Source organism: Plectropomus leopardus, chromosome 6 (genome assembly GCF_026936395.1).
Source record: "Plectropomus leopardus strain MGB_pleo_1.0 chromosome 6, ASM2693639v1, whole genome shotgun sequence".
NCBI lineage: Eukaryota > Metazoa > Chordata > Actinopteri > Perciformes > Serranidae > Plectropomus > Plectropomus leopardus.
The window spans coordinates 11,561,293-11,574,540 of record NC_142181.1 but is presented as its reverse complement, the minus strand read 5'-3'; the positions used below and the strand labels follow the sequence as shown (position 1 = coordinate 11,574,540).

The following is a 13,248-nucleotide window of genomic DNA, read 5'->3' as shown; positions in this document are numbered from 1 at the left end:
TGGGATTGGGAACTAATGCTGATGAAAAGTGTTGAGCGCCCAAAGAGAGGGGGGAAAACCACTCTCTAAATTACTTTCTCACACCTACCCAAGATAATGACCACAAATGAAAATGAATGCCATTATTCTCACCGCTTTATTATAGATGATGCATAAAGCTGCAATGGAAAGTGCATCCAATTTTGTTTGGAAAGTAAGTTACATGCGTGCAAGTCACATCAAGTCTCAAGTTTTAACCGTCAAGTCTTAATTATGTCCCAGGTTACTGTGGTGAGAATCAGGCAAGTCAAGTTCCTGCTATATGTCAAGTCATCTCTTCTTACCAGCGTCATCAGCTACATAATCTCTGAATCCAAATTTTATTATTTTGGACTAGACCCACCCGGAACTGCCCTGTGAACTGGGCTCTGCTGGTCTGTTGCATCCTAGTAGGTTGCCACCCAACTGGCCACCAGTTTTGTAAGACATTGATATTTGGTTGAATTTAGGTTTTGACATTGGGTGAGGAAGACGATGTCGAATGCAAATGTCAATTTGACATGGAATACTGAAAACAGATGACATTGATATTTTGTGGGTTTCAAGTTATGAAAATCCAATGTCTTCCAAACGTCTCATTCCAACGTCATCTTGACTTGGAATAATGACATTTAGTTGTATGTACATTTAGTGTTGTATTCAGTCTGTAGTATGGAGAACAAAACCCAAAATCTGCAAACCGTCATAACCTCAGGGGCTAAAAAAATGAAGCCAAAGTGGAAGTGACAAAAACTGTATTTCCTTTAACTGCCACTCGAGGCTGACTCCAGATGTGAGTCATTCCCCATTGACCTCCATGTTAAATAGCCCAACTTGACTGCAGAAATAAAGGTGTTTACTGCATGGTCTCGCTTGCTAATTCCACCTTCGTGACAACTGTACAGAGGATGAATTTTTATGTAAGTCCCCTATTTACATCAAAGCTTAGAGTTACACACGATTCAGAGCAAGGCCGTTTTGTGTGACAGACTGTCTATGGATAACGTCCAATTCTCAGTCAGATCCACCTCCCTCTCCCAACCAGCTCAGTCCTCGTGTCCAAATATGGTCACTTCTGGCTCCAATTGACCAAGATGGTGCCAGCGGATATGCCCAAGTGCAGGCTTCAAAACCGGTGACATCACGGTAGCTACGTCCATTTTATTTACAGTCTATGGAAATCAATCAATCATGTTTCAAAAACAAAACGAATAACTTCTAAATATCTAGAAAAACTTAATATTCATTCAAAAATAGTCATCCATCTCAAGTCTAAGTAAAGTCTCAAGTCATGAATAACAAGTCAAAGTCAAGTCATAAGTGTTTGTCTAGCAAGTCTTAAGTCCTCAAATTTGCCACTCAAGTCTAACTTGTGTCACATCATGTGACTAGAGTTCCCCATCTCTGGTGGAGACATTACTATAGTAGATTTACTGTAACTCTACACTACCCAAAGCATAGTGTTAAGTAGACTAAAACAGGTCAGTCTGAAGAGTGTGAGGGTGATGATGTGTGTGGATGTCAGTCCAGCATTAAAGGAGACAACTAGAGGACTGAGAGTAACTGCCTTAAAATGTGTTTTTGTTGAACTGTTGTGTGAGGAGAAAGTAATTTGGTGAAGTACAACAAAGCTAAAGGGAGATGTAATGTTGACGAGTTCAGGAACTGCATGAAATTGAAGCCTCTCCATTTAGCATGAAGTGCAGTTCAGTACAATACACTCAATTTGCTCAGTAACCAAAGGTCTTAAGAAGCTATACAGAGTTTCCTGATTTGTGCTGACTATTAATGTGATGACCTCATCGTTACAACCCTGGTCGGGGTTATTTCAGTCTAAGTACTTAGAGAAATTTCAATCTCTGCTTAAAGTGGATTAGCAGCTTTTTTTGGTTAAATTTATGTTTCCTGTCCATGGGCTGTTGGATTTCAGAGTAAGGCAGGGCTTACTCAGTGTAGCTTGAATACTGTGCATGACTTCCCACTGCTGTCACTGACATAACCAAGGGCTTTTTTATTGTCATTAAAAAGTTTCTAAAGAAGCTGGTATTTGTAGTAATGATCTGGCAGCCAATCAAGGCTAAGTTTATGCTAATTTTTTAATCAAGCTAATTAGCATTTATGTCCATTCCCAGCTGGGCAAACTTGTTCAAAAATGTTGCAAGTCATGAAATTAATGGTGGTGGTGGGGGGAAACTCCCAAATGCACATACACATACATAAAACTTTCCTTATACTTGCTTATAAACACTCCCACCACATCTGTGTTGGTACATTAAGTTCAAGCAGTAGGTAACAACGCTCCTTTGATGTTAATTGGCACAGAGCAAAATATGGATGGGAGGTGTTGAGATAAGATCAATAAGATCTAAGAATATCTTTAACTTAATTTGACATCGTCTTCAAAGTCTGAACTGCTTCCTCTTGCACTCGCCGACACTGACGGAGCTGATGTGACAGTGACAGAAAAACTAATTCATACAGGAAGCTGCAGAAACTACAGATCGGCTGCTGTTGTTTGAGTTTTTGGCTTGAAGATGGCTTAGTTATGAGTCAGTGACTGCAGGAATATAGCAGAGTGCATTTTCAGTTCCAAAATACTTGTGAGTCAACATAAGTTCAAGCATCCTTGGACAATGTGCCATGAAATGTGCAGTAATTCGTTTCAGTGACTTTCCAGTGCAAAGTTACTAAACAACACACTGACCATTAATAGGCAAATGTTAGTGTGAATCCTGCTGTCTTAACATTCATTTTTGGTGTTCTGAACAAATCACTGGATTCTGCTTTGTAGCATGAGGTTGATGTTTCTAGGGTTTGGAATTTAATGGGTTTTTTTAGGTTTCTTTAACCTTTCTCAGTGCAATGGGCCTTTTAAACAGCTGTCATAGCACGAGAGTCACAGGTGTAATGAATATCATCAAATATGAGTGCATTACATTCAGATGTGTCACTTCAAATTTCAGAGCTCATTGGTCATGCTGTGTTCATATTGTTTAGACTGTAATTACGAGCCAACCAAGTTGGAAAAAAGGCACTAGTTAGCCTCTGATCTGGAAATTAATTAATTAATAATTAATCTCGAAATACATTTTCACATTTGGTGAAAAAGCTACAAGGAGGGTTAGCAAAAGAATGGAAAACTGGCAATGAAGCCACTATCACTGGCAGTTATGTGTAAATTAAGTCTAACATTAATTGGTTCAGCTAAATAAAAGGAGCTACTGAATATACACTTTGCATCTGGTTTCACATGTTAACTACAGTGCTACAAATACATAACAACTGCATAACAATGCAACCACAAGATTACTGAGGATACCATCTTGGACTTATGCATTGACGGAGTGTGCCCAACAGGGATTTTCTTATTCATTCAACATTGTGATAATGCAGCATTAGGGTTATTGGCAGTGATGGACAGTAATAAATTACATTTACTTAAGTACTGTACTTAAGCACTGTTTTTTTTTCTGTACTTTGCTTGAGTGTTTTATTTTTTGGAAACGCATTACTTTGACTCCACTACATATGAAAGACAAGTATTGTACTTTTGACTCCACCACATTTTCTGAGAACGTTCTTGCTTGTTACTTGTTACTTTTACTTTGAAGTCAGCAGATTTTTTTTTCTCTAATGCAAAAGTCCATAAACTGCGATCATGCAGTTCTGCAGATGGATGGCTAGTTAAAGTGATGTTTCTGTACCTCTACCAAGGCACAGGAACAAGTGTGCTACTCAGAATGGGCTGATCAGTACTGGAGGAGAGGTCAGTAGGCAGCTGTGAAACAAAATGTAAATGGTTCTTTACGTTTCTAATTGGACCTGGGTGGGATTAGTCACACTGCAGCTATTTACACCTGTCTCGACAATGAGGTCGGAGGTGCTTAGGATTGGGGCAGAAAGGTCATGGTTAGGGCTTTAGGTCCAATCTCAAATATTCTTTGAGGTGAAAGTGGTTTATTGAAGAGAAAAAAAATAAAAAATCTACTGCCAGAAAGTCAAGTGGTGTAGTATAAAAAACAACACAGTCCATAGTGATAATAAACAGGACTTTCACACAAGAGGTTAAGGTTTATGTCCCATCCGAGTTAATGTTGGCTTATCATTTTTAGACTTACTTACTTATTATTTTCAGTTTTTAGGGTGTATAAAGCTGCTGAATGTACACTGTGTACAGGTACGGGTACACACTATTCTTCCAGAATATCTGAATAACCCTGTTTTTGTAAATGTCATATTTTTGTAAACACATTTTTTTTCACATCTGGGGTGTAAATAGGCACCTGGGTGCTCGCCTCTGCAATGATGCTATATACACCCAAGTGTAAATAGCAACATTGGCTATTCCGCCTTTGGGCATTGCATTGTTGTTACCTAGGTGCAAATAGCATCTGCCTTTGTTTAATTTTGGTGACTCTTCCATATTCCAGAAATATCACAATGTTGCTCTGTAATCTTGGGGAACCCAAAACATGTAAATCTGTGTGAACACACCACAGAGAGGGAACAAATCCAAACAGCAAGCTAAGACCGACTGTAATGATGACCAGTAATCGTGTCAGTGGCTAAACTCTAAGTATCACAAAAAAAGTATTAAATTGTCTGAGTCAGCCTTTTTCCACCATCTGGAGCACCTGACAGTTTTTCAGTCTCTCCTGTCAGCTTGTTCATTCCTCCTTGACGTGAACACACTGACAGAAGTCAGAAGCTTTACGGACTCAGATGGTTCTGTTAAAAGCTTTGCTTCATTTAGTAAAAGGCAGAGGGAGAGGGAACAAGAAAGTAAAAAGTCTAAGATGTGAGGGTGAAACTGTGTAACAGTGTTACCTCAGAGTATTGTACTTTTTCTGGGCAGGTTTGTGTGGATAAGAGGGATAAAAAGGAAGGTGGGGAGAGCAAGGGCAGGGAGTGTAGTTGGATGAGGGAGGGAGCGCTGCAGTGCTGACCACTGCGAGACTCATCCATCCAGAACATGCTGAGCACCTCTGCTTCAGTCTCTGGCTCCAAGTCAAGTTTGGCGGGTAATACGTTCATGACTTTGATTGAGAACAACTCCACTTTGCGAAAAAACTTGACAAAATATAAACTATTACTAAGCAGAAAAATAATTTAACATCCCCTCCACCGCCTCCTCCTCTTCACATTTGCACCAGGGCTATGTTCTCCTTAAATTACACCTCTTTTAGTCAGCAGGAGATGGCGGCTTCCCTTTACTTTTCACATTATTACCAAACAAAAGGCTCAGGTGATTTTCGCTGCCGGCGAGGGATTCAATTATTTAAAAGCTGTTATAGCTCCTGTTGTGTGTGCTCCCCTGAATTCATCTTTTATTGAGGCGGCCGGTGAATGACTTGTTATAAACAGCTCGCAGGGAAGTACCGTAATGTCTGCCACCGATCCATTTGAGAGAATGACAGACTGTGTACTTGCCAGACTGCAGGATTGAACTCAAATGACTTTAACCTGAAGGCATTTGGGCATTTTTTTTTACCTTGGTACCTCTGAGTTTAAAGTGCCAGGCCTGAGGAGATTTATTGCTGCCGTGGAACCAAATGACTTAACAACTCAGACTTCTGCGTTTTTCCAACTTCAACACGGGACCATCCTGGTTAAATAAAGGTTATAATAATAATAACACATGCACAGGGATACACAAATGCTAATCAGCGTTTAAGCACATATAAAAAGCAAATATTTACCCACATGAAAGTGTGCAAACGAAGATTCCTCAACACTAATTAACTGAATACTTCTGTACAAACACGGCACAGCTATACCCTGTTTGTTTGATGAAGTGTCAAAGCAAAATTTTCAGAGCAGAATTTCAAGGAAAAGTCTTTTTATCTTTGCAAGTGCCATAACAATGAGCTGCAGCAGTGAGAGTGAGAAGCACAATTATGTTTTTTTGCTTCCTTCTTTTAAATAGATCATATTTGCCTTAAGTGAAGTGAATTCACAATATGCATTGACTGAACTTGATTTGCTCCCCGTCCCTGCTGCGCACAACTGAGAGGTGTTTGCTGAACATCTTTAATGTCCCACAATCTACTGACGTGTACCAAATATTTCACACACTTGATAACAAGGTGCCACTTGGATGCAGATACCCCTTATGACTGAATGACTCAAATGACAAGTAAATGAAAAACCATCAGTCTGTTGAGACATGATCAAATTGGGGATCTCACTGTCATGGTATTTTTTTTTTAAATCAACTATCTGCTGACATTTTATAAGATGCATGATATTTCCCAAATTAGTGCCAAACTACCCCCAAAAAATACTACTGGTGACAGTAGCAGAGCACTCCAGGGCTTTGAACTGTAGAGTGACTGCAGAATAAAACTATCCATTAAAAAGAGCTATTAATATCCTCCTCCCTCCACTTTCAAATACATGGAGCAGGGACATCTGTGACTGTATGGAATCAGAGGGGAGCGAGCTGTGGGAAAACCTTACTGCAGTTTTCCATTTCAAGCCATAACCCCCTGTAGATTTCTGATGACTGCTTGGTTACTTATACTGAGAGATAAACCTACAGGAACATACAGTGTAGTCGGTGTGTGTATTCACCTGCGCTGCCACAATGTACTATCATCCACAATACACGAGACTTTCAAAAGTAAAATCTTTTCACATTGCGCTCATTTTCGCAGCATAGTTGTCAAACCATGCAGCATCAAATTTCGACTGGACGTGAAGTAGGTCTGAACTATTGTATTAAAAAATAAATAAACACCGTTATCTATCGTAAATCCCCAGTGTTGTTTCAGGGGGAGTAGTACACAGCACAGCGATGCGCCCCGGTGTTCCTCACACTTAGACAGAACAGCTGTGCAACATCTGTAACTCTATAATGAATAATATCCGCGCGGCATCCGTAAAAATCGGATCAAAAAATTATTATCAGACTATTATGAGAAACCCCTCGACAAAGGAAGCTCGTCTGGCTGTAAAATCGCTCAGTAATGCCGTTTCCCTCCGCGCATTAGCGCGCGCGGATCGTGCGTAATTGGGTTAATCCTGATCTTTGCAATAAAACATAAAATAGTCCTACCTCGCTCATGATGGACGTTGAGGTTTCTCGGCTGCTTCCAGTACGTGAGAAGTTTCAGCAGTGGTCTTTAAAAGAGTGGCTCGCCGCGGACAGAGAAGCTTTATAAAGTGTTAAGCCCAACTCCTCCGTGTCATCACGTCACCAATAAACCAATAGGAATGCCGTGGGCAAATGTGTCTCCCAAGTCACCACCCAACTCCTTCAAATATTCATACACTGTGTTAGCCCTTTTCATCGGAATCAGCCAAACGGAGCCTTGCTCTCCTGTTGATGGACACAAATGTGAGCGTTGGGAGGCATTTTCATGCACCAGTCATCATGTCATCGGTGGAAATTGTTATTTCACGAGGCTACATGTACCATAGTGACTCCCACTTGAGTGTGTGCACTAGTGCGTGGGTGTGAGCTTCATAACAATAGCTCTAAAGTAAAATTATGTTCTGCCTTTTATCTACCCTTTCAAAAACGTGTGGTGCTTCATTCTAACATATTGTTCTTCTTTTTATCCTCTATAATGTTTATATAATGTCTCTACATTACATTTTATAGTTATTATATTTTAAATGTGTTGTTTGCCAGGCACTCCCTTCCACATTTATTGTAGGATTAATTACATCTAGTAAAGGTTTACTGTGGTATAATAAGCTAATTAGATTTTCTCTGGTGGATTCCCAAACAACAGCATGTTCAATTTATTGCATCACAGAGACTGAGCTTTGCGTTTTAACTTTATTGAATTTCTTAGTTGAAAGAAATAGTAATGGGGATTTTTTCAAGAAGAATAGTTCCTATTTTCAACCGGCTTGTGTAATCCTTTTACATCAGTCTAACTGCACCAAGCTCTGTCCTTTTCCCTCCTTTTCAGCCCCTTCAACATCAATTTCACAAATTGAGAGGGTTAATTATCATTTGTCCTAAATCCATACGTCTATTTGTAAAATTCAATACAAGCTGTGTTTGTCAAATTGAGCATTCAAATAGTAAGTAGCAATGTCAATCCAAAATCCAGCACAACCTCTATCTGGTTCCTGCATGTCTGAATGGAAATGGTTTCAGCTGTGATGTGGCTGCAACTTGAAAGCTGTTCAGCTTCCTTATAGACCATCACTGGAGTGCCAGTGAGGTCCTGATGGAGTCTTGATGGTTGGGGGAATAAGAAAAAGATTACAAATGAAGCCTAACATTTCTTTTGCTCTGACCTTACCTGTGTGTCTATGGGTAACTGTCAATGTGCCTGACAAACTGGAGCAGATTTACACTGAAATATGGCTTTGGGGCCCCTTGTTCTGCAAAAATAGTCATATTCCTCTGCTTAAAGGCACAGTTCACCTGCAAATCAAGACTACAAAATATATTTTTCCACCTGTAGTACTGTTTATCAGTCTAGATTGTTTTTGGTGTGAGTCGTAGAGTGTCAGAGATATTTGTCACAGAGGTGTCTGCTTTCTCCTTTATGTAATGGAACTAGATGATACACAGTTTGTGGTGCTCAAAGCCCCAAAGCAGAAAAACTCAACAGCAATGTCTCTTTCCAGAAATAATGACCTGGTTACTCAACATAATCCACTGACCTTTCTGTGAGTAATTTTTGAATAGTACTATTAGCATTGCAGAACCTTTTTTTTTTTTGTTTTCGGCACCCATGTTAAACAAGTTAAAGCAGCCACACTGCCTGTGTGAGCAGTGCGGCTCAGGCACGTCTCAGCTGCCTGTCAGCTGCAGCACATCTAGAGAAACGACGGCTCGCCGTTTTTCTCCACATGCCGTATGCGGTTGTCAGCAGAAATAGACAGTGAACATCTATGCCACTTTTTTATTACAGTTTCAATGTCTTTATCTGTTACAGAGATGAGGAAATATAAATACATCTGTTTCACTCAAACTTTCCTGCTTCTGTTTCAAAATAAAAGTCCTCTGACAACATATCTGTTGACAGAATCCCATCAGTTGTTGACATAAGGCATGTTATTGTGAAACATTTGCAGTGGCATGTTGTTGACAATGCAGGGGCTTGCAGGACTTCATATATAAGTAGAATTTTTACTTATAAATGTGTAAATACAGTACTCATAGCTGCAGGCAGCCCTGCAGAAGCATCACAGCAAGAGCCCTGCCTGTGTGAACACCATGAGTGTGCAACTCACTGCAGTTTGGAGAAGTTGCTGTCACGTGCTGCTCATGCATGCTGTGTGGTCCAGGTGTGGGAAGTGTGCATCTACTACTAACTCGCCTAGCACCAGTGAGCAGGCAAACATTGTAGCTCAGCTGAAGATGACGCCATTAATGTTTTCATCGCCCACTGTCAAACAAGCCTCTCGTCCCTGAGTAGATGCGGTCTTCCTTCTGGGTGGTGATGATTGGCCGGTGTAGTTTGGCAGAAAGAAAATAGTTTCTACATCAAACTGCTGTATTTTTGATTTTGGGGTGAACTGTCCCTTTAAGATAGTTGGAGGGAAGGAAGGCATGTAGTTTTGCAGATGCCACTGAGGTTTTTGTGGAAGCTTATGAAATTAGGGGAGCACAGCACCATATGTTATGCCTGCAATGTGGTGTTATAACTAAGCTAATGTTATCCTTCGGTGTGCAGGACACTTAAATTACATTCCCTGCAGGGAAGTTTAAAATGCTGGTCAGATCGCAAGTGAGGAAGTGGTTTAGAGGTCTTCAGTGTCTCAATATAGTGGCTTTGTGCAGCAAACACAAGCCCGGATGCCAAAAGATCAGACTTAAGATTACACTCACAAATTTTGCTGATTTTGTATCAGTTAGAGAAAAAAACATTCCCCAAGAAGTGATTCAGCAGGCCCAGTAAAGGGTGGATTGTGCATCTCCTGGCTGCATATAAGTTAATGTGCATGCAAGGTGGAGTCATTCACGAGGCTATTTCCCGTACACATGGACAGATATTGAACATAGAGATGATTATGTCTATCTTTTTGTTCAGAAGCATAATTTTTGTGGTCAGACATATGGACAGTGTAGGGAATTAACAAACTTCACAACATTTTGTTGTGAAACAGATGCTGAGAGAATAAATAAGATCCATCCATTGGTGAATGTCCCTCATAAAGGTGTAGCTTCAGGATGTAAATGAAGTCCGTCTTGAGAACAATATGCTCTGTAACATAACCAAATGTTAAAGTGTCGAACAGCAGCAACTAAAAGGCGGATGATCAGAGATGAGGAAATGAAAAAGAGCACTGCTTTGTCCACGGGGTAGACAGCAATGAAACATTTACGAGCAGGCACGTTGTCGGGCAGCTCGTGGCGGAGAGAAGGACATTTTGGGAAACAGCTGGTACTCCCACAGGAGACCGTGAACACCTCCTGAAGGCGAGATGATGATGTTTAAGTCAGAGGAACAAAGGGCTGCATATAGTGTACAATAGATAGGGGGGACACATAAAAGGGAAATGTATGCTGGCGGTGTGTGTGTATGTGTACAGTATGTGTACAGTATGTGTACAGTATGTGTACAGTATGTGTGTGTGTTAGAATAACGCCTTGAATAAAACCATGATGAGAAGACTGTAGTGTAAACCAGCGGGGCTCTGGATCCAGGATTGATAACCTTGACTCTGCAGTCACTCATGTCAGGTTTGAACAGTTCATCATTCGTGTGAAGCCTGAGTTGATTGCTCAGGGCATAGTGGATTGTTACATTGCTGTCTCTGAAGTAGTAAATGTTAAATTTGCTTGAGTGCATAAAAATGATGGATGATGGTTTAGTAAAATCTCTACTAAAAAAAAAAACAAAACTCTGTTTCAGCGGATTTTTTCTTAAGTCTGCAGGTTATCTGTATGTTGTCCGGTGTATCATAGTGGGAGGGGCAAGTGGGACAGGTTACCCACAATAAATTCTCAATAGGAGAGGCCCTGTTAAAAAGCTTTTTTAATTCTACTGCCATGACTAAATTAGAATTGGCTGAACTAATTGGTTAAAAGACTTTGTATATAAAAAAATAGTGGAAGCAGAGGCTCCTTTCACCCCTCAAAGGTGCAAAATGATTTAGTCCACCTTTGCATTAGGATTTGTCTCGAAACGGAGCTAAAGCTCAGTGAGCGCCAGGGTTTCCCACATGTTCAATTATTTGTGGCCGCCTACCATGGTCAAAAACATCAGCTGCCACAACGAGATTTTCTATTTTTTGAGCTGTTTATTAGGAATACTGTTGAAATATATGTACTTTTCAATTACTGATTGTAGCATATTCTTTGAGCAGAGAGTGTATTCTGGGCACAGATGGAGCAGCAGAAGGTGCAGTGTGAGTGAAACCTAACCATTCATTCTATGGGTTCTAAACTTGGTTTAACTTACCTCTGCAATAGCTGCTCCTCTTGATTGATCTGATCAGCTCTGAACTGACAAATCATTTATCCACCCCCTGCATATGCATTGGGTTCAGAATTTGATGCTACATCCCCTTATCCTCACCAGCACTTTTGCAGGCTTTGTAAATGTGTAGTGACTAAAAGCTGAAGTTGTCTTGATGTTTTGTGTTGTTCACTGCCTCTTTGAACCATATCTCATATCATACTCCACTGTGAAAGTTCATGATGCTATTCTATTATATTTCCATCAGGGTTTTGACTCATGAATTATTCGGAGGTAACACCTTTATTCTGCTTTGTTGTGTTGAACATACTCCTCCCTCAGAGAGTTGCGCACAATCTATTTTTACATTCTGCACTGTGTGTTGCACACATATATGTAAATGTATGTTAACTAGGCCTTTTGGAGACGTTTGCGTAGATTTCTCCAAGATTGAAATTATTTTTTCTTGGAAGCTCCGAATACACATAGCGCACCCACGCTGTCTGTCATTTTAAATGTCACTATAAAAATATCTATAGTGTGCCAGGCGCCATATGTGATGTAATATTGTCTGAAATTGCTTCCGCTTTTTTTGTGTTCGACAAACACCTAGAGCGAAATACTGCTTTTTGTTTTGTTCTATTTTAAGACATATACAGTGTATCAGGACAAATCCTTGGAGATGTACCAGGGGGAATAACATCTAAGTACATCAGTGGTGCTGTTGATCATTACAATGCTGGTAATAGTATTTTATGCTCTTTAATTATGATTCAACCGAATTTCTTCCATCTAAAAAAATGCCACAGCAATAGCAGATAACACTTGAACTGCTAGAAAACTTGCAGTTACAGTTTCTGGTTTTGTTTTATGATCAGTTTTCTGCTTTGGTGTAATAACATGAGGAGAGATGGATCCTAAAAGTGTTATCTTAAGGCTAAAACATGAAAGTTAACAATAATGGTGTGTGTTCAGCAATATTGCTCTTCAATATCTCCCCCATAAAGCATCTTCATCAAAGCAGAAACAGAGAGCATTACGACCTTACACTGTTTTTCCTTTCATCTCTCTCTGTCTGAAGAAGCAGACCTCAGCTCAGCGGGTTGATACGCAGGAAAAAAGAGAGCGACCTCAGTGCCCTTCTTACCGCAGGGTGATGTAGATAAAAATAAACGCCTTCACAGACCCACCTGAAACTGAATATGAATGATTTTAATATCCAGAATAATACAGATATATTTATCACTATCATCATCGCTTTGATCATAATTGTACAACCTCTTGTTTGAAAATTCAAAGTCAATGAGGCCTTTCTAAAGTGTACTGTAGCTGAACCCTTTAAAAAAAGAACAGTGTATCATTTATATATAATTTAACCATCAAACCTGCAGCACAGTCCCCAGAATAAAATGTTGGCAGTGTACATTTCTGCAAACTACGGATATGTCACATTTGGACATTTCTGACGTACATCACATGTACATGTGATGAGTTTCTCATCAGAAGGAGGACAGGAGGGCAGATGGGGTGACACCCAGGTAAGAGGCTGCAGACTGCAAATGACTACTTAAGACCAACAAAAGTGGGTGTTTTTTAACAACAGTTCGGGACATTTACAGCCATGTTTGTAGGTACCAAATTGGGTGTTTTAAACAAACACATAATGTTTTGCTTACCCTAACCATGTGTTGTTGTTTTTTACCTAAACCTAACCACACTGTTACCACAGCATTGTTACAATATAAAATTACCACAGCATTGTTACAATATAAAATTGAAAATTGAAACATGAAGTTTCAACATATGAAATGTACAAATGTGACATATCCAGGGTTTTGCAGAAATGTACAATGCCAGC

At 39.9% G+C, this 13,248-nt stretch overlaps 1 protein-coding gene and 1 long non-coding RNA gene across 2 annotated transcripts in view; one reads left to right on the top strand and one right to left on the bottom strand.

Moving 5' to 3' along the window:
- pcp4b (Purkinje cell protein 4b) overlaps positions 1-7,328 on the bottom strand; it is a 40,934-nt gene extending 33,606 nt beyond the window's left edge. The window contains exon 1 of the mRNA XM_088078762.1: positions 7,076-7,328. Within this exon, the coding sequence (XP_087934888.1) occupies positions 7,076-7,084 (9 nt within the window). The 5' untranslated portion in view covers positions 7,085-7,328. The remainder of the gene's footprint in view (positions 1-7,075) is intronic.
- Positions 1-13,248, top strand: part of LOC121943406 (uncharacterized) — a 131,848-nt gene that overhangs the window by 50,500 nt on the left and 68,100 nt on the right. The gene's annotated exons all lie outside the window — the stretch shown is intronic.